Here is a 22742-nt window from a genome sequence, read left to right on the forward strand (position 1 = left end):
CAAGGCCAACTAACTCTTTGAGATGGCTTGCGCGTACCCATCGTAGTTGATTAGTGTCATTGGCGTTCCGCCGCTAAGCCCGAGGTCGAGGGATCATATACCGGCCACGGCGGCCACATTTCGAAACACGGAAACGCCCGAGTACCGTAGAATTGGTGCCCGTTAAAGAATCCCAGGTAGTCGAGATGAAATCGGAGTCCCCCACTACGGCGTGCCTTATAGTCAGATCGTGATTTTGGCTCGTAAGATGTTATAATATAGCTTAATTTTTTAAGGACTATCGCGTGCGCCACTTGACGTAACACGAGTTTGAGAACGGGCGTGCGCGAGTTTGCATTCGATGAAAGACAATTATCAATGTATTTCCCTCGTTTCACGAGCGGAAGAGAACATATTCCGCCAATTCAAGACGGACTGGTAGGAAGGGAGAGGGAGGGAGTTGCTTAATATAAAAATTCGGGAGAACACTTATGTTTAGCCTTTAAGAGTGGAACGTGATAGCATTCCAAGATCCCTGACTGCTTGTCGTGCTTCCCCAGAACTGTAACTTATGTAACCGTAATGTTACAGGCAAACGGTGGCGGCGAACGCTATGTACGAAGGCAAACTTCCCGTTTCCTCTTTTTTAGGAACTAAGCCGGCCGCGCCACTCCTAGTAAGACACTGAGCACGTGTTGATGGGCGGGTTGGTTATACATGATTACATCGAAGGCGCCAAATAAAACAACGGACGAAGGAAGGCGACACGGGACAACCACGCAGGCGCCTACGTGGTTGTCCCGTGTCACCTTCCTTCGTCCGTTTGTGTTATTTGGTGCCTTCGTTGTAACCTAGTAAGACATATTGTTCCATCGGCCTAGGGGAGTTAGGGAACTGGTTGTAACCGCCTCTTTACAAAAGAAAAAAAATCACCCGGAAACTCCTCTGCGTCTTAACGCGCCGGTTTGTTCGCGTCCGTGGGGCTCGGCGTTAGAGGCCAGACACGAAAAAGAAAAGTGCGCGTAACTCAGCAACAAAGCTTTATTTTAAAAGAACTGTCGTCCTGTCTTTGCCGTCATGCTATTGTTGTCGCCACTGTTTTCCTTCTGTCGTCAAGTACCGTGTCAGGTCAATGTTTTCTTCACACAAACACATTCGTCTATATTGCACCACTTTGAAGGTTCGCGAAAGATGGTGGATAGCCCGCTACTTTTCAAATGATGCGCATAATTTTCATTCTCATAGTGCATGGGATCTGCATAACATTTAATAGTCGCCTACATTAGGTGCTGCCAAAATGTTAAGACACTGTTGTCGTTCGGTATTGCGTCAACCAACTCGTATTCATTTGTAATTGGATGCGCTATTAGCCCTATACCTCTGACAATTGTGGCTGAAGAAACAATCTCGCACCTCCTGCGTGTCTGCCCACGTTACAGTATGGAGAGGCAGATGCTGTGCACCACGTTAGGGCCACTGCGCAGTCGGCCACTATTAAAGCAAAATATACTTGAATAGTGGACACAATGGATCTGTGCTCTCAACTCAGACCGAATGCTAGATTGTTTCCTGCGGTCTACTCAACTGCGAGGCGTTAATAGTGACCTATGCTGCTTCAATTCTGTGCGCCGATTCCCGTTTATATATTCGCTTTTCTGCCTTCCTTTATATTTAAATGCGTTTTTCCCCGTGAAAGCTAACAAACCAGACTTTTCGGTTGACTTCACTGGCTTTTGCTTACCTCGCTCTATACATAGAACGAGATAAGCAAAAGCCAATGAATATATAATTATGTCATGAGAAGCCAACAAACAACTCCAAAAGCAACATAGGAGAAGTTACCTGTACTACCTAATTGAATTGCAGAAATGATGAATTAATGGAAACGAAAGTGGATCAAAAAACAACTTGCCCCGGTGCCACTTATTCGCAATACGCGGATGCTCTTAACCAATTGAGCTACCGCGGCGCCGTTCCCCCTTCCACTTTCTTGGGTATTTATGTGCTGCTACAAGAATTAACCCTGGGAGTGTTAGCTAGTTCCACCACTCACAAACGTTGGCGCTGGATGTGGAAGATCCATTAAGCCGCAGGCGTCACGAGTACGTGATCTTTCTTTAGTCAAGCAAACTGGCCAATAAACCCACACGTGCTACCTGAAGGCACCAATGTTGCAGGATTCGGGACCCTCATTATGTAATAAACGAGAATAAAGGGGGTTAACCGAGGGGCCCGATCTTTATTGATCATACAAAAAAAAGCCAACAAACAGACACCAAGGACAACATAGGGCAAACTACATGTACTTGTTAAGTTAACTGAAGAAAGGATAAAACAGTGGAAATGAAAATAGATGCAAAACTTGCCGCCGGGGGGGAACGATCCTAAGTCTACGCACGATCTGCGATATATATATATATATATATATATATATATATATATATATATATGTATGTATATATATGTATATGTATATATATACATATATACACGACAGAGAGACTGTGAATCACATTTTATTCTCGTGCACACAACTCGAACGGCTAAGGAAAAAACATTTTACTGTATTTTACAATGAACACATTCCCTTCCATCCCAGTCTGCTTTTAGGAGATAACCCACTAGTAGAAACTTCATCTGTTTTTAGTTTTTTGAAAGACGCAGCGATCCTCGATAAGGACCTCGATAAGGATACCCAATTTTTGAAATAAGTTAGACCATGTGTTTGGCGCATGATAGCCTAAGTTGCTTATGCGCCATAAAACCCAATACAATACAATACAATATGCAACATAGAGTTTCTCACTATAACACCTAGAGTGAAATCTGGCGCCACCGTCTATGGGAGTTTCTTAAGGGGGAACCGTGCCGTCATGGGAATGACGGTATATGTGTCTGCGAGGCTTGTGTTGGCTGGTGTTGTAAGAGGCTTCGTCTAAAACGTGGATATGGCTACACAAATAACGCGTTCTCCAAGTAAAATCTTCATAAAATGTTTCCATTCATGCATACTACATCTTTACTCACCCACGATGCATGACCAAGCGAAGAAGAGCAAGAACAGACGACAAACTGTTTCAACGCGAGCGCGAACCTTGTCGTCTGTCCCCCAACTTTAGCGGCCCGCTGATACTTTCTACGTAACATATAATCGTACACGCAATAACAAGTTCTCGTAGTTAAACAAAACATGTTTTTGCGTAATAATAAAACCAAAACAGCTTTTCACGTGCTGTTTTAGTAGAAAATGAATCATTGTGACAGACGGAACGGTGCTTGCCAAGCTCGTCTTCAAGGTGTCCTGTCTCTCCGAGAACGATGCCAATCCGAAGTCACAATATACCGGCATTCCCATGCATACCACAGCGCAGCAGCGCCAGATTTCCCTCTAGGTAATATGATGAGAAACTCTATGCACGGCAAGAATATATGTACAGGCTGCTTACAACGCGTGGTCAATGGCATACAGGAGGGAAGCCAGTCCGCACGACATCAGCGAGCGTAATCGCCTTCTCTACTGTCCTCAGCTTCGTCTCTGGCTGTGCTTGGTTAACATGACCACGGCGGCGAAGGCACCGCCCCGGTGCTTGCTAGATCGTCCGAGTGTTTGGCTTGAGGCGGCGGACGTGGACGACATCGGTGGAACATCTAGACGTGGTGTAATCGAGAGGCGTGTTATATATATATATATCACTTGGTTGTAATGGATGGAGCATTTCTTTACGTCATTGTCATTGCCATGTCAGGTTTTCCTGCGAAGGGCGCAGTTGCGCCACAGGACCAGTAGGCGCCACTGATCGAAAGGGCCGTTGTCCTTCTGCATCGAGGGACGTCTCCAACTCTGGCGGATTCGGCGCATATCCAGCAAGGCAACGGCTTCGTCGAAGAACTGATGCCCCTGGTCAACTTCCGCTTTTGAGTGTTGACCTCGAGCACCCCGCACCTCCACCAAAACTGTTACGCTGAAATGACGTTACGTACAGAAGGTATATGGTGATCGCACAGTCCGACAGCTCCCTTTCTCCCTCTTCTGCGTCCCCCCCCCTACCTTTCAATCCACTTGTGGTATGCCCGTTACAAAATGCAACGAACCCTTTGGCGTAAACCATGGTGCTGGAAATGCTTAGCTTCATTTGTTTGTGAAATTATTATGTACCTGCTTTTGACGTCATATCAAGCAGTACTGTGCAGAAAGGGACCTCTAAATTACCTGTGTTGTTCGCGCATGTTCAAAGATATCTTCACATCCACATTAGTCTTCTCTTGAAACTCTGTCACAAGATTGTGATTTCGTAAGTAGAGGTACAGCGAGCGGCTGGAAGCAATAAACGCAATAAAAAAAAACATTGGCTTAACAGACGTTATACAGAGTTGTTATCCTATAACACGAACCTCGCATGCGTCGTCTTGGCTTATATATGCCTGGAGGCAAACAACCGCGTCTACCTCAGATCGAATGGACGCACTTTTGCATCTAAACTTTCCATCTGGACGTTCGCAGATGCCATTCTGTGTTTAAAATCGGATATTTTGTCGGGGCTGGGAGTTAAATAAAGATTTGTAGGCCGATCGGCCTTGGGAGCCCACGGAAAAAAAAGAAACACAAATGAAGCAGTGCAGGGTGACATAAGTTGGGTCTCGTTTCAAGTCATATAATCGCAGAGCAAAATTAATATTGAAGGGACACTCACGAAGATAGATCGAAATAAATGGGTGTCTAAAGTGCACAAGTATCTGTACCTAAAAAGCATCGACACAAAATGTAGGAAGATGTCTAGAAAGTTGGAGACCAAGTACAGTGTAATTGAAACTGTAAATAGACAACCAGGAGTCATCAGAAAGAAAGTGAGAGAAACAGAGACACTGAATTGCATGAGAAGGCAAAGAATACCATGGATATTTGCTCAAATCAGAAGAAAGAAATTGGAAGAGAAAATCTGTACGATAACACGAAGGCGCGTGCATTGCTGTTTGATGGTCGAGCTGGTTTCGTAAGGACAAAAACAGACTGGAGCAAATATTCGCAACTAAATTAAACATGTGTATGCTGCAGCAAAAATCAAGAGCACATCTTAATGGAATGCGAAGCGATTCATCCAGTGAGACCCGTAAATAGCGCACACTTCCCAAGAGCGGTTGGATTTAAAATGGACCAGTCAGCAGCCGAGACAAGCAAGGCACGTTTGTAGTATTGTGTGAAAAAAAAGGAGGGAAGAGATTGATACGACCGGATCCGTTACAGGCATAGGTGGCGGTGCAAGGTACATACAGAAGTTTTGACGAGAAAAAAATATTGAAAAGATGTGAACAATGAAGCATGTAGAATGAAAAGCATGTATACAGCATACCTCAATAACTCAAGCAGGCTAAGTGATTATGGGTTACCACCCTGTTTCTAGTGGCGCCACACGTCTCTACTTGTGGTGTCTTCTTATCTCGCAAGCTGTGAAGAGTGTATGGACTCTGTGACAAATTGGCGTCGTAATAGCTGAAGCTGGGAAGTAATACCGAGCGCATGAACCACCGAAAAGGAAACATCTATTGTCCTTTTTTTTTTCATCATCAACAGCCAATGTTGCTCACACTGCAGGACGAAGGCCTATTCTACCGATTTACAATTATCCGTGCCTTGCGCTAGGTGATTCGACGTTGTGCGTGCAAATGTCTTAATTTGATCACGCCACCTAGTTCTCCACCGTCCTAATGTGTACTTTCCTATAGCACGTGTTCTGTAGCTTTAATAAACTATGCGGAATCTGCCCTACACATTACATGGCATGCCTAGCTGCAATTCTTTTTTTTCTCCTAATGTCAACTAGAATTTCGGCTACCCCCATTTACTCGAAAATCCACACCGCTGTCGTCCTGTCTCTTAAAGATACGCCAAATAATTTTGTGCCATCGCTAGTTCCGCCGTCAAGCTTCTTTGTTAATCTCCACGTTTCTGTATCATATATTGTCACTTGTGTAATGCAGTGATTTTAGCCCTTGTTTTCTATTTTTTTCTTGAATTGTAGCGGTAAGCTGCCAGTCATGGCCGTTTGTAATACCTGCCGTATGCACTGCAGTACATTTTTTATTGGGTAGATTTCTGTCTCACTGCGTGGGTCTATTTTGACTAATTTCTTAAAAGTGTGCTGTGGCATGCCTATAAAGATATCCCTACGCATTTACAGTTACGAAACTGTAGCAGGCACATAGGTATTCTGGCTTTCTCTGTTGCTAGCTTTGAAGCAGGTTGTTTTATAAATGCTCAAGAGAATAACAAGCTTTCGCGGACACTAAGCGAATTTGCGTCATGACTAACGGCACACGGGAACTCGTTTGCTGCAGGATGCGAGCTGAAGGAGTTCACCGAGGAGTGGGAGATGTGCGATGCGGCCGAGGGAAAGAAGGTCACCGACCCCTACTGGAAAGGCCCTGTACTGCATGGCAAGGGCGCCGTGAGCGACCGCCAACGCAGAAGGCTATGCAGGTGCGTCTGCAGTGCCTGCTTGAGGCCACCATGGCATGCACGCACTTCTTCCGTCCTTCCGTCCTTACAAATACGTAATAAGACAAGCTGGATTGCAGTAGATGTCGCCTTTGGAATATCAAATAGGGATACTCATCGTCAGAGGGATAACAGCTACCTTTGGTAGTCGGATGAGATCAGAACAAAGGAGGAACCTGTCAGGACAATCACACTTCTTATAAGTAAATTTTTATTGCGATAGAAATTGCACTGACACTCCAGCCACATTTTTGTCGTGCCGTCGATGTCGCCGTGATGTTATGTGTAAAGTCGAAGGGCGATATCACCGTCGCTGCGCGTCGTATGCTGTATGTGCGAGTGAAAGCACGCGAGGAAAACCGACAATCGCGGTTCAGTCTGGCGCGCGCGAAGAAAGCGAAGAGCAAACGCGCCGTCTTCGTCGCACGAAAGACCGTGGGTGAACGAGATGGAGGGACGGTGTTGTGCTCCGGCGGCAACTGCATATGACCGGGCGCAAGGGGAACTGACGATCGCGGCTCGATTTCGCACGCCATATATGGAGGAAAGCGGGGAGGCAGCTCGGGAAGGAAGGGCAGCGGCTTCGACTCCGCCAACAAGTGTGTACTTTGCACGCCCGCGCGCGGTTGTTGCTCTTGCTTTGAAGACCGCAGGAAGCTCACTTCGTTCGCAACTGCTGCTGCCGCGCTGGCTCACATCATCGTTTAGAAAGCGAGTGTTCGTGCTCATGGAGTTAGCAAGCGAATGCATCCAACTTTATACGTCCAACGAAATTACTATCCCTGCTTTGTATAGCTGTCTACTAATTTGCTATCGCAGTAGATGCTTCGCCTTTCGGGCGAAGCTGTGACTTTCTTAATGAAACCAGAAAGCTTCACTACGTAAGTTAACTTCTTGATGTCGTTGTTCTTCTTTCTTTTTGCCAAATGTTCCTAATTTTACATTTGTCGCTTCGTTGGTATACTATTCTTTTTATCGGTGTCTGCTATAATTAGGCGTCTGTTTCTCAATAAACGAAGTAAGCTTACATTTATATATTTACATTTACATTTATATAAAGTAAGCTTTATATATATATATATATATATATATATATATATATATATATCTATATATATATATATATGTATATATATATATATATATATATATATATATATATATATATATATATATATATATATATATATATATGAAGCTCAAAGCCTCAAGCGGGTGCCATCAAATTAAACGTAATTGAGAGCTTATACGCCAGCATTAACACGGTGTCGCAATATGTCTCTCGCTCGTTCGTTCTTTCTGGCTTGTTGAACCTCCAGTGACAGTGCAACGCGAAAGGTCAGACATGTTGGCGTGTTCGAGTGGATCCATAGTTGATTTGGTTAGCGAGACAAGTCGAAGAAAAAGAAGGCGGCAAAAGAGAGGACAGCTGATATTCTCAAATGTAAGCTTACTTCGTTTATTGAGAAACAGACGCCTAATTATAGCAGACACCGATAAAAAGAATACTATACCAACGAAGCGACAAATGTAAAATTAGGAACATTTGGCAAAAAAAAAACAACGACATCAAGAAGTTAACTTACGTAGTGAAGCTTTCTGGTTTCATATATATATATATATATATATATATATATATATATATATATATATATATATATATATATATATATATATATATATATAAACAACACATGCACTCTGTGTGGAAATAAGCAGAGACCTAAACTAGCAACTTTCGGGGGCATTTCGTGAAACGCGGACGACCGAAGTATATATGGGAAAATGCCGTAACATTTCTGAGTTCACATAGACTTCACTGACATGGTGGCTTGTGCCTCAATATCTAAAACTGAAAATGGCCTATCGTTTATTTTGTACGTGCGCGTGCGCGTGTGCGTGATTAGAAATTGGAATAACGTTTTTAAACGATACAAATCGAGGCTAAGGCCGTCTCAGGTCGTCTCGGAGCTTAGGTAAGGACGTTCGTATTTATTTCTAAAACAAGGGAGGCGTACTGCAAGGCTTCTATGCATCACGGTGCACAATAATTGCATTTTGAGAGGCTAGCTATATGAGGGGGCTCTGATGACCTCCTTCTATGATTAAAACGCATCATTGCGGCGAAATGCGAAAACACCCGCTTATGTAGATTTAAGTGCACGTTAAAGAACCCTAGGTGGTCCAAATTTTCGGAGGCTCCACTGCGGCGAGCCTCATAGTCAGATCGTGCTTTTCGCGCGTAAAACCCCATAACTTACCCTTTTCTTTTTGCCACCTACGACTTTCGTGCACAAATGTCTACTTTAACAAATTGCAAATATAGATTTACCGGATTTACGTGCTGAAATCACCATCTGGTTATGGGGCGCGCTGTAGTAGGGGCTCTGTAATAATTTTGACCATCTTGGGTTACCTCAATTTCTACCCGGGACACGGTAGTTCTGTTTCTTTTTTTTTTTGCCCTCATCGAAATGTGGCTGTCGCGGGCGGGATTCGATCCCGAGAAGTTGTTGTGCTTTTCAGCACAACGCTATAACCACTAAGCCACTACAGCCAGCGAATATCTACCTCGGCCACCTCCACTTGGTATTCATTTATCCCACCCTGCAGGAAGGCGCCTTAGCAAGCGCACAATAAACAACTAGCGATCATGAACATTTCACACTTATTCAAAGCCTTATTATTCATACACCGTTCTCTGTGGCAGGAGAAGAAACATTCTCTTTCACAGACGCTGTCTCAGAACGTAGTGAAGTACATTGGCGATGCCATCGAAATCAGCGGTCATCCTTGTTCTTCGAGAGTCCCTGTTCACGATATCCTAAAGCTTGAGTTCTGCTATACAGTTTAAACAGATGCTTCCCCCAGCAACCCGGCGGTCTTTTAATTCGGTTTTTTATCCCATTTGAGCCATACAGGAGTCTTGCAACACTTACGGGTGACGAAATGAAGGGCGCTTTGCGTGGTCACTGTGTGCGGCATGTGCAGTATTCCGTTTTCGCATCTGCGTCTCGGAGGCAAGCTTGAGTTTTCTGTGGGTGTTCCCTCGTGTGTGCTTCTTTTATCGCACAACTGCAAGGCTTGCTCATAGAATCCAACGACGGCGTGCTTGCTGCCCCTATGGGTGCCGTGGCACGCAGAGCCACTAGAATCCGGAACAGCGCGCATGCTTGGTTTCGGAATGCTTGCGAGCAGAAGAGAAAGCGCAACAGCGTACATCAGTGTCATTCCCGCGCCTGCGCGTGCAAACTTCGTGACGTAAGATCACTTCCGACGCTGAAAAATTACAGACTGATGGAACACCATCGCAATCAAAGGTCACGCAGGGAAAGTGGGGATGTTGCAAGCGTAGAACATGAAGCTATTCTGGCTTGGCGAATTGCGCCTCTGCCATACCGGAAATGTCGCGACAGGAGTATTTGCAGGCCAGAAATGAAGCAAGCCGATTGTAAGCTGGCGAAGCTACTTTGGGTTTTTCCCGACATTAGCACCACGTCAGTTCGTCAATTTTTTTTATATCTGCTCGGGGTCATAGTTAATTGCTCGTCGAGTTGTGTAACGTTAATTGCTCAAATGCCATAACGAGAGATGCGGTAATCTGTGTGACCTCTACACACGCGCACTGCATCAACTCATCCACACTTAGCCTAGGGTCATCGACTCTCTTCATTGTGAACAAGTGACCCGTATGTGGCCCGAAACGTCACGTTTTAGCATTTCACTTCACAGCGAAGCTGTATATGGCTAGCCCATTTGTCCGTCCGTCTGTCGCCTGTACCGAAAGGAAAACACGGATAAGCACAGAGTGGCTAGCGTCGCTGTCAGCACTGCTATGTTTAGCGAGAACACTTTGATATTTAACGAGGTGCGTTTTTTTCGCGTCAAATATAATGATTGGTATATCTCATGGAAGAAGGGTTCATTATAATAGCTGCGAGCGTAATTACAAGTTACATTCGTCTAGTTCTACAAACGCTAGACGGCGCTGAATGCGCCTATGACGGCTTCTTTTGAAAACTCGCAATTGGCCGTGTGACACGACCCTTCCTTGATGTCGAACTCCCTTAGGAAGTTTTCCGCTCCCTTATCCTAAAGGAGTTTGTGGATGCATGTGCGACACGGGTATTATTCGTAGCCGCTCGCCATCGCCCCTTTTAGGACCAGTGACCCCAGTCAAAAACGCTGGTACCGTGAACTGACCTCAGAAGCTGACGCCGAGGACGTAAAGCCGCTTAAATTTCATAAAGTAGCACCACACTTTGAAGAATGCCGCCGCCTCTTCCCGCGCTCTGGACGAGGCCGACGCCGCATCGCTATTGGCCTAATGACATCACGTGGGCCCTCGTGCTGGCTTCGTTAGCGCGAGGGCCTCTAACGGTCCTCTCTTTTCTGGTACAGAAAAGAGAGGACCGCACGATGACTAGCAACTGACAAATCGGCCTAATTTTACATTCTTCTAAATTTTTTGTATGGTTCCCCTATTAGAAGGACGGCATCCTACAGTGTATTCTGCGAAGTCCTGTTATTTGTGTTCGTGCTGATAAGAGCTGCACCTATATACCCTAGTTTTTCTTGTGGTGTCCTAGCAAATATACTTGCTTTTCAAGCGAACCTTGTATTGGGTGACAAGTTCCGGTGGCGTTATCGTGGTCACACACAGGAAAGACCAGTTGCTCCCAGAGCAGAGCAGCTGTGGGAAAGGGCGATTTGATGAGTTTACAGCTACGCCGGCGCCGGAGCGTGAGTCATTAGCAAGGATTCCAGCTGCATAGGCGCACGCTTACGCCAAGCGCGCAACCAATCAGAGCTGTTTCGCTTCCGCCAGAGAGGAAAAGGGCAGGAAAGTGTCCCGCGCGCGCTGTGCCGGCTTCGTTTCCGTTCAGTTGACTCTCCAAAAACGGATAGGACGGCCACGCGTTGTCCGCTCCCTCGAGGAACAGGCAGCCTACGACGAGCAAAGGGTAGAACTCGCCCGTGAACGGTCTCGCTGTCGGGGCGCCGATCCAGCCGTTAAGCCCCGACCGCACGTACGCTTGCGGAAGCGCGCAAAGCTCGCGTCTGCGCCCACACATATGTAGACGGTGCGGCACGGCTTGTACGCGTTGAAACGCGACGCGACCACGGTGAACAGGTCCTCTATGTTATTGCGCCCGTCGGCGCGCCTGACTGCGCAGCTACGGCGCGGTACATTCAACTCTCAGTGCAGCAGATTTATGTCGTGCAAGAAAGTGCTTCTTCTTACCTTCTTGTGCCGATCTAGCAGCTATAAAAATATAACAACTACGTCTGTCGTTGTCGAAGCGTTTTCAGACACTGTCAATAACAAAGTACCAAGCGGCGTGTGCCAAGTGAGCCCAGTAAGCGCGCGCTCTCGCGCGTCTTTGTTTATACAAACCGCCATTGGTCGCCAGGCGCGGCCAGCGCAAAGCGCGTACGCATTGTCTGGGCTGTAGAGCCGCCCGAGCAGGCAATCCGACAGCAACGAGAACATGATCGCGAGCTGAGGGAGCGGGAGGCCGAAGCAATCCGCCAGCGACGAGAAGCAGAACCCATGGTCAGGGAGCGGAATATCGAGGCAATCCAACGGCAACGAGCGCCGGACTCCGAGATCAGGGAACAGGAGGCCCTTGACGAAACGCCAGAGAAGAGCTGCCGATCCCGAGTTCAGGGAACGGGATGTTCAAGCGAAATGGTAGCGGCGAGCTAACGACCCTGATTATAGGGTCTTGTGTGAACGTTTTCCCTCCCTGATGCATACCCTTTGTATAAATGTTGTGTTTGTTACCCTTCACCTGTGGGTTTCTTAACCGTGATGAAGGTCAGGTGCACACGTACAGGACAAGCTTCGCTTGCCCCGATTTTCAGTTAGGGTAACGTCTGGTCATTTTCTTTAAATCAAATCATCCTAATGCACATCGTTTGAACTCGGCGCTTACTGCGCACTGTCCACTAACCCAACGGTAAATGCACTTAAGACTCGTGATGTTTTTTTCCTAATGATCTTAATAAATTATATTAACGTAGCAATTCGCCTTTCTCAACTGCTTGCCCAAGTCTTACGCTCTGTTCAACTGGGGCATAACAGCCTGCAAATTTATCAAAACGATCGCCATATAACGTCCTTCAGTGATTAGTAATTACATACTTACCAGAGAGGAGTCAAAATGATGATTCCCTGGAAGTCGCTCAACCGCCACTAGCAACACTTTTTTCATCAATGTACACAATGCATAACCGGGCCGCTGATTTTGTGTCTGCGTGACGGATCATTAGTAGAATGGTATAGAAACAGAGGAATACGACGGTTAAAATATAGTGTTCGTGTCGTTGTAAACCCCTGATTCGTGGCCTATCCCCCACAGTGGGTTTGCGCCATTATACAAGGAATCATCATCACCATCATGTTGCCTTTCGGCCTTTTTCCATCTCATGTATGTATGTATGTATGTATGTATGTATGTATGTATGTATGTATGTATGTATGTATGTATGTATGTATGTATGTATGTATGTATGTATGTATGTATGTATGTATGTATGTATGTATGTATGTATGCATGTGCGTATGTGCGAGCAGAAAAAATGAGCCGATTCGAAAATTTTGCATCCTGTTCCGTATCGCTAACACTACAGCACATCATTCTAGCATAGCTCATCCTTGTTTGCACACGTTCATTATACTCTCTACAAAGAGGAAATTTTTATGGCAAGAGGTGGCAACGTCCTCCTTTCCGCGTAAACTTATACCACAACAGACGGCCCACGTATTTCTCCCACACCCTTCGCAGACAAGACGCATGCTAACGTGCCAAAAGGAATGAAAAAATAACATGTATCTGCTTCTGCCGCTTGTGCACTAGTATCCGCAAAACCACCCAATGAATGAGCCGGACAAAAAGGATAGACGGATATCTTTCCTCCAAAATAAATAAAAACAAACGGATACACAACAAGCAGGATATTTGTATTTATCGATTATGGCATGTTTCAGCCGTGTATGCGGCTACAGCGGGATTGCTGCTATTCTTTAAACGTAGTAACTCTCACTATCAAAGAAAATCTTCGTCCTGCATGTATTTTTCGGTGTTTAGCTGTCGCTGCGCAAGCACATTTTTAGTTCGTTCTCTTGCTGTTGCGTTACAAGTTACTCCTCTACGGATGACACCAACTCCGACGCCCTGTTCTCCGGACAAAGCATAAACTGTCGAGATGACCGAATGTACTCTACCTCCGTAAAAATCCAACACGCTTGTGACATCTTTAACGCGTTCAGCTCACATTAGCTTCCGGCACATTGGCAACACGAAGCGGCCTCCCTGTTCTTTTGCAGCGACCTGCTCAGCCATCAGCAGTGCATGCAGGAATCGGCGACCAGGCACCACTGCCCGGACCTGGCAACCAGTCTTGTGGACATGGGCGGGGCAGAACTGCTCGGAAGGATTGGCTTTTTGGCGTGTTCCTCTTCCTCGCCCGACAGTCAACGGGCAGCCCTGTTGCTGCTTGCAGCAGGAGTATCCCACTTGCTGGCACGCCGAGCCGCTGCTGTGTGCTAGCCGGATCAGCCACAGGAATAATCAATGGCACTAGACTCATGAGCAACTAAGCAGGATACTCCTTAGGATCTCTACGAAAACGGTTGCGCGCGCAACGCTATTCGCTGTTTTTCGCCTACGCTTTAATTAACTTGACGATGCCTTTTCAGGATTGTGGTGGTTTGAGCCTTTTGGTTCAACATATTGGCAAATTGTAGCGCAGAAAAGCAGGCAGACGTTAGCGCTCGTCTGTTGGTTGTTCCCTCTTTGTTTTTCTGTGCTACAATTTGCCGGCACGTTTTCATTTCGTTCTGACATTACAAAACTTGATCGCAGCACTCACAAGGTGATGATGAGAAAAGAGAGAGAGGCTGTTGACGCATGACGATGACGATGGTCGACGACACCCCCAACCTCATTTTTCTCGAAAACCGCTCGCACCTTCCACGATACGAGAGCAACTACAAAGCGCTGATGATGCAATCCTCGCCTTGTGTATTTTTTTCGGAGGTCGTCCGACACAGGTCGTCGAAAACACTCTTTTTCCATAAAACTGATCGAAACAGCTACGAAGCGACCACAAAATGCGCAGCAGGGGTGTAATCGGCTATTATCTTGAAAGTAAACAGTGCTATGCATCTGTTTCACGCCAAGAAATATTAGGATATATTCAATGCGCCCATCTAGTTTATAACATCGGCACATCATTCTTGGCATACGGTATTGATCGTCACCCGAACTGGTATTATGTACGATTCTAATAGTTATTCGTCCATGGACGTAATAAATGTCTTCCTTGTCTCTGCTTCTTGCAAAATTTTCGACTTCACTGATAGATCCAACTCCCTCCTCCTGTTTTTTTTTTCTCCAGACATTAAAAGGCTTATTCTGAACCCAGGTGGGTGTCAAAAGCACATTCTGCAATAAAAAATTGTTTTCTGTGAAGAGAATTGTGCATACATGATTCATTCGACGACAGATTTGTAAAGGTGTCGCTGAAGCTGGGCATGACTACTTCGCCAACAAGATCATAAGTCTTTCTGTAAATGGCAATAGAGGAAGCTGAAAAAGATCAAATGTCCTTGAGACACAGGATCAATTATGGATTTGCATCAATTATGGAGCTTCGCAGGAACAAGACATATCGAATACAAGCCGACATGGCTATACAATATTAACCCTAACAGTTCAAAGAGGATAATATGGATGCACGGATATGGTCCTGGAACTGCCCACAACAAGCAAACACGGGCTGACGCATGTCCTTCAGGCTGAAGGATGCATGACATTTATACTATACCATCGCAATCTGGTGTCAACTAGAAGCCACCACTCATGAAAGCCAGGTAATCGCCCGGGTCAACTTCCTTCCTCCAATTCTCTCCTCTACTTTTCAACATCCTTCTCGTAACTTATCCGGATCGTGCCATTAACAAATATTGAATTACGGGGTTTTACGTTCCAAAACTACTTTCTGATTATGAGGCGCGCCATAGTGGAGGGCTCCGGGAATTTCGACCACCTGGAGTTCTTTGTCATGCACCTAAATCTAAGCACACGGGTGTTCTCGCATTTCGCCCCCATCGAAATGTGGCCGCCGCGGCCAGGATTCGATCCCGTGAACTTGTGCTTAGCAGCCCAACACTATAGCCACTGAGCAACCACGGCGGGTGCGTGCCATTAACATGCAACATGAAACGTACTGTTCACACGCGACACTGCCCTGCCCATATTGACTGCGGTCAGCAATTAAATGCAGTCCGGCACATATGCTGTTACAACCACGCTAAAAGTGGCAAAGCTGGTTTCTTCCACAGAGGTTTGAACGTAGTGCTGTCTTCCTCCATAGGGAAGTTCACCAGGTCACTAATACCACGCTTGCTGAACTTAGTAGCTGCTTTCTGTTATCTTCCGGCAGTGTCCTACAACCTGCTCATTATTATTACGGATTCAATGACCGCTTGCGCGGAAAACCTCTTACCTCTCAAGCACATTCATTATGCACTGGTCATTTTTCACCTCTCCAGATCATGTGGATGCCCCTAGCTGTACCGGGCTGTCGGGCAGCTAATGGGCATTGTAGCAGCCTCCCGACATCTCCGCGCCAGTCCCATATGATTCTTGGACCTACTCCCACGTCTCCCCTCTTTTCCACTCATTCAACACGATTTCAGCTTCCGCATCCTGTACGCTGTCATACACAGAACGTTTATAAGCTCTGACAGGCTTGTTTTTCTCCTACACATCTACACCTCATTCTAGGAAACATCCCTTCACCGATACCATAGCTGAGTGGTCTTTCCCATGATACCAACAAATCTGTTCTCGAGCCAACTCCTGCCGCAATATACACTAATATGCTTTTGGCAGAGATCTGGGCTCGTTACAGTTTTGACATTTCATGCATTTCCCACGTTTAACAGGAAACAGGAATACGATGCACATGAAGACACGAGTTCAATCTAGGTTTTCATAATATATCTCAAGACCATCGATTGACGACGTCAATTCTAGGTCGCGCTATTCCGCGAAACCTGCGGTAGGATCCTCGACTTCCGCCTGATATCCAGCTAAACGCACCGCCTTGGGATGCACCCGGAAATCAAAGTTCTATGAAACTGCCAACGTTCACCCACGGCTGACGACAAGCTAATGCGAATCGTACAGCCACACCTGCCGATATGACCTACTACTACAATCAATCAATCAATCAACCAATCAATCAATCAATCAATCAATCAATTTTATTTACCAGAAACAAAAGGAACTGGAGGGACACCTGGGGAAAAAGCTGTCGCAGCAGCTTGACGGAGGCCCAGGGTCCCTTACATGGCAGTAGCACTGATGATATATACACTGAAATCTTTATACACAACAAACATTACAATTTCGTACGTATGCATGAAGATGACATTTTACACTTGAATGCAAATGTACTAAAGTGCCACTATAAAGAAAGAAAGTAGTCACGCAAACCATTTTTATTTAGCGTAGCTGTGTGCTTATATTTGTTTAGTACAGTCGGTATATTATGTGTTAAGGACTGTAGGCTGTAATTGTTTCGGAACCATGGTACCTTCCACACCTCGGGGTTTCGTGTAGTATGTTTCGGGTGAGTGCAGAGTTCTAGCTGAGCAAGGGATGCAAAATAATTCTTAACATATTCGGATGAGAAGTAAATCGTTTCTTGTAATCTGTGTTCGTATAATTTATCAACGCGGTTTAGTCGGTATTTGAGAAATATATTATCTGTTGGTGAAAGCCGATTAACGTTATCTATATACCGAACGATTTTCTTTTGAAGTATTACCAGCTTTTGCAAGTTAGATTTAGATGTTGTAGCCCAGACAAGGTAAGAGTAATTTATGTACGATAAGAGGAGACGATAGTATATTTGAAGTTTTGCTCTCGTAGGTAGAAATGTGCGACAACGTGCCATAGCACCGGTAGCCGCAGAGAGTTTTCCGCAGAGATGTTTAATATGGGCATCCCATCGTAAATTAGAAGAAAAGTATACTCCAAGAATTTTATATTCTTCAACCAGTTCAATGCGTTGGCTCTGAAAATAAATAGCATGATTAATGTTAAGTGGTTTATTTTTCGCGCGAAATATTAGAACTTTTGTTTTCTTTGAATTTACTTTAAGCTTATTTGTCTGTGTCCAATCGGACAAATTTGCCATAATTTTATTACATTTTTGCACAGGTTCATTCGCATCAGGACCTGAGAAACACAGTGTGCAATCATCCGCGTACATAATGAATTGAACCTCACTGTTTATGGTTACGATATCATTTATAAAAACGTTAAACAAAAGTGGCCCAAGAATACTTCATTGAGGCACACCACATACAATACTTAAGAGGGACGAGTTATGTTTATTAATGGAAACGTACTGACGTCGATGTTTCAGATATGATTTGAGTAATTCTAGCGGTTTCCCACGAATTCCATACAAACAAAGCTTCCGAATAAGAATCTCGTGATTGAGGCTGTCAAAAGCTTTACTGAAGTCTATAAAAATGCCGACTGCGTAGTAGTTGTTTTCGAAGCTCTGCAAAACGTATTCTTTCAGCGCAAGAAGAGCCATTTCTGTGGATCTGTTTTTCCGAAATCCATATGGTGAATCAGTAAGCACACTCTGTTTACTGAAAAATTCCGTCATTCTAGCAAAAATAAGCTTTTCCATTCCTTTTGAAAAAATTGAGAACACCCATATCGGTCGATAGTTAGACGCAGTATTTCGATCACCACCTTTATAAATAACCGAGACTTTCGCGTGTTTCATTGCATCTGGAAAAATTTCAGTCTCTTAAATTAGGTTGTAAATGTGCACAAGCGGAGGTACAATAAATTGCAAAACATGTTTTATAGGTTTAATCTGCAAATTATTTACATCTAAAGCTTTACTGTTTTTCAGCCCCATGTACACACTGTATACTTCATATTCATCAGTAGGTGCAAAGAATGCGCTTTCGCGAGCAGCATCGCTATGACAAACCACCCCTATGCTATCATTTCCTTCAGCCATATCGCTTTGTGCAGTTACGAAGTGGTGATTCAAGTAATCGGAAAACGCTGTGCCTGTTATCTCACGTGAGCCCAGCTTCATCGATGTCAAGTGCGTATCGTCCTTGCTGCGGCCTAGAACAAGATTAATCGTTTGCCACGCAATCTCTGGGCGTTGTCTAGAAACATTTGCAAATAAGTCCTCATAGTACGCCGCCTTTGCTTTTCTTAGTTCAGCATTCAGCCTGTTTCTAAATTTTTTGAATGTTTGTAATGCTAATTCACACCGCGTGCGCAAGAAGGAATGATAGAGATTATTTTTTGTTTTGATCATTTTTGCAAGCTCATGAGTAACCCAAGGCTTTCTAACTTTTTTGGAATATTTAGCTGTCCTCATTGGAAAATTGCTGGCGTACATATCGGTAAAAGTTATAATAAATTCATTATATGCCTCATTTGCATCTGTTTTGTTCAAAACATGTAACCAATCGTGATTCATAACGTCATTCCTGAACTGCTCTAAACCTGCTTGTGTTATACCTTGATAAGTGATTTGTTGACAGGCGTCAGTTGCTTTCTTAGAGTCATCGGTGTAGATTAAAAATATAGGGCAGTGGTCGCTTATGTCAGACACCAATGTGCCTGTGTTGCATACAGTAGTAGATATATCAACAATGAATAAGTCAAGTAAAGAAGATGTATGACTTGTAATGCGTGTTGGTGTGGTGATTGTGTTTACAAAACCTGCAGACTGGAGGCACGTGTTCAGTTGGAAGGATGAGTTACTCTGTTTAAGTACATCTATATTAAAATCGCCGCCACACACAAGCTTCAAATTGTTCATGCTTACATAATCTAGGAATGGTTCAAAAAAATCTAGAAAAGTGACAACATTGCCGCTCAGTTGGCGATACACCAGACATATTATCCTGTTTTTACTCTTTACAGTGAGCATTTCGTAGTCATCTGTTACTGTCGTATAGTCTGGTACTAATTCATATTTTGCATAGCTTTCAACAAAAAGTGCAACACCCCCGCCTTTTTTGCTAGGCCGATTAATACAAAAGCGGTGATAACCTTGTAAAGTCAGCATAGCAAGTTACTGTAGTGCCATGTTTCCGATATCATGATCACATTAAACTTAAAAGTAAATTGCTCCAAAAGATGGATGATATCGTCACTCTTGTTGCATGCTGAGCGCGCATTAAGATGCAAAACAGCCGTGGCCGATGCATCCTGCTTAGCAATGAGATTCGGGAGAGCCAGCTCTTGATAAGCCATTTTGACGATGCAGCCAAAGTTGCGGGGTGCACAAATTTGCGCTGCTTCCGCATTTTACACCTGCGCCTGCCCCGACGTTATCTTCTCGACGTCACTCTCGTTTCTTATGTGGAGAACGGGCGTGTCTTCAGCTCGTCTTGCAAAAATTTTGCCGTTCAACGACCACACCGATTTCCAGTGATGCGCGTGTTTTCTTTTCACGGCCATCGCGAGAAGCTTCTTCAGGGCAGGGCAAAGGTGTTCATTCACGTACACCGAAGAAGAGCCTTCCAAGCCAAGATCTGTATTTGTGAGACGCATTTTTCTAGCTTTGTGGAAAACGCTATCCCGCTTCGCGCAACTCTTGAACTGGACGATTATATTTGTCCGATCACTACTGCGTGTAGGCACACGATGGCACGTTTCAAGGTCCGATACAGCGATTGGTTCATTGATCGTAGAGCCAAGTTTGGAAAGTAGGTCGCTTAAGCACTCATTCTTGGTCTTCACTACACCCTGAATCTCTAGGTTGGCCTTACGAGAGTATTGCTCAGTTTGCACGAGTCGGTTTTCTAAGCTTTGAACAGTGTTTTCTAAAAAGGAACACTTAGCGTGCAGAGCCGCATTTTCACTCTCGAGTTTAGCATTCTTTGCAGTACATTCCACCAGTTTTGTTTTCAGTTCATCAATTGCGTGAAACGCAAATTCCAGACTTTTTGCCATGTTATTCTGCTCATTTTTGAACTCGCGGTTTTCTGTTCGCAAATCTCTCTCTAAACCTTCACGAAACAATTTCAGTTCATGCCGCATCTCGTCTCTTACTTTAGCAAAATCAGACTTCAGTTCATCCTTCATTTTGGCCAGTTCTTTCGACATAGTTTGGCAGTCGTACTTAGGAATAACAGGCAAGAAAAATAGAAATTCAACAAGTAGCCCCAATAAACGTCACGATACTTGGCAGCAGCGACGAAAAAAGCACGAATATGTACAAATACGGCAGCTTTGAACTAACCTGCAGGATAAGCAGAACGATGCTTAGTGTCGTGCACTGTACTTTCGTCGCCACTGCCAAGTGAAGGCTCCGGTGCTTGAGTGGCTTCTTTTATACGGAGAGACCAGTGACGTAGGCTCGGTCGTTCCAAGCCGCAGGCGCAGACGATGTCCGTTCCCTGCGAGGCCAAACTTTCCCTTTGCAGTACCCTGTGCGCATGCACTGTAGCACAGCGCTCTTCGGGCTCGATGCTCAACCATCCAGAAGCACACCTGCAGGATAAGCAGAACGATGCTTAGTGTCGAGCACTGTACTTTCGTCGCCACTGCCAAGTCTGCCAAGACGCGGCTTAGCTCGGAGAAAACTCTATTAGCGGCGAGAATTAGGAGTGGCGCCCTCTCGCGAGTGACGTCACGACCAGGATGCCGCTCGCTCCGGCTCGCTCAGCTGCAGCGCGCGCTCGTTCTCTTCGTGTATGCTTGGGGTATGGGTGGCTCGAGCCGTACGTATTGAAGAATACGTCGGCTTCTTTCAGCTGCCATACCTTAACCACAGTTTGTTCTTCAAAAGCGTGTGAGTCGAGATAAAACTTTATTGAGAAACTTTGCGGTTTTGGATATCGCAAGCTATGTAGCGTTAAAGGAGCCTACTGGTTTTGAAATGCATATATGCGCCGTGTATATCGGTAAATTTTGCGTAAAAAAATGTTTGCAAATTCAATTCGCAAAGTTGTCTATGACGCCTCGCTAAACACTTAACATTCCCTTAGTACTTAGCTATGAGAGACATTGCATTTCACATGGAAGAAAAATTTTGGTAATTGGCGTCAGCATGTTATCCGATGTTAGAAAGACACTGCCCAGCGAAGCTGTCATCATGATTCCTATTACTCTGGTGTGTTGTTCTATTCAAATATGGCCATTCATTAATGCGTAAAAAATAGCTAGGCGCGCATTTCTTATGAAAAAGTTTGCTGCTACTTCCATCCCCCTCTGAAACAGGCCTCCAAAAAATGAATTGCCCATGGCTGCTAACACAACAGCACGTCATGTAGAGTATTTACATTGTTAATTCACAAACATCATAGTAGAAATCACCTGAGAGAAAAGTTTCGTTGTTAAGATCGAGAGCCAATCAATTGAAAGTGATGAAATGTTTCATAGTGGCCCTCAGTAGCCTTTTTCGACAATATGGCACACCCCTGATCACGTAACTGCAGCAATCGACTGTCCGTATGGCGAGGCATGCTATGTTCGCGAAACCCATCAGTTGAGTACAACTTCGAATTGAAACCATAAAGCATTTTTTTACAGCGCCAACTGGAATGGCTAAAGTATTCCCGAGCTACTACAGCGCAGCTTGGATTGCCTAGAAAAGGAAAATTCAAGCACCTTCTTTCTCACCATGTCTCGATCCAGCGTTCTTTAATTATACAAACGGATAACTACTCGCTTCGTCGGTACATAAAAGAGAATCTTGCCCAACTGCAGGCTAAATAATGTTTGCTCCAATCCAATCGCAAACATTCATAAATAAAGTATCACAAGCCTTGCATATACTTTCACTTGATTTCTGACCCTCCACTGCGGGGGGGGGGGGGGGGGGGGGTGATTTCGATATCTTCCATATGTCCCATACTACTAGCGATTGAGGCTTCGACTTCTTTCTGGCTGCAGCCATGCGGTCCAACAGACATACTTCACTATAAAAATTGGGCCGAGCAGCCTGTGTCAGTTCGCCAAACAGATTCGTCATGTATATTCCTCAAGCAACAAGCACCAGTAAATTTCTCAAGTGAGTTGAACGTGTAGCACGGAAAAGGGAATATATATTGGTATTTGTATTCTGTAAATAGCCGTAAGCCTTCATTAACTTTACTTCATATTTCCGCCGCTTAAAATAAACACGTGGAGAACCGCCAAATGTTGACAAGCAGTTAAAGAAGCAAGTGGTGCTTGTAGATTCTAAGCTCCAG

General features: G+C 44.9%; 1 protein-coding gene across 2 annotated transcripts in view; it reads left to right on the plus strand.

The window, feature by feature from the left end:
• The window catches only part of LOC135897481 (uncharacterized), a 79650-nt gene extending 65471 nt beyond the window's left edge, over positions 1-14179 (plus strand). For both annotated transcript variants that reach the window (XM_065426105.2, XM_065426106.2), the window contains 2 exons: positions 6313-6454; positions 13806-14179. In XM_065426105.2, coding sequence (XP_065282177.2) covers positions 6313-6454; positions 13806-14028 — 365 coding nt within the window. In that variant the 3' untranslated portion in view covers positions 14029-14179. The remainder of the gene's footprint in view (positions 1-6312; positions 6455-13805) is intronic.
• The last annotated feature ends 8563 nt before the right edge of the window (positions 14180-22742 follow it).

The sequence above is a fragment of the Dermacentor albipictus genome, chromosome 9 (assembly GCF_038994185.2).
Source record: "Dermacentor albipictus isolate Rhodes 1998 colony chromosome 9, USDA_Dalb.pri_finalv2, whole genome shotgun sequence".
NCBI lineage: Eukaryota > Metazoa > Arthropoda > Arachnida > Ixodida > Ixodidae > Dermacentor > Dermacentor albipictus.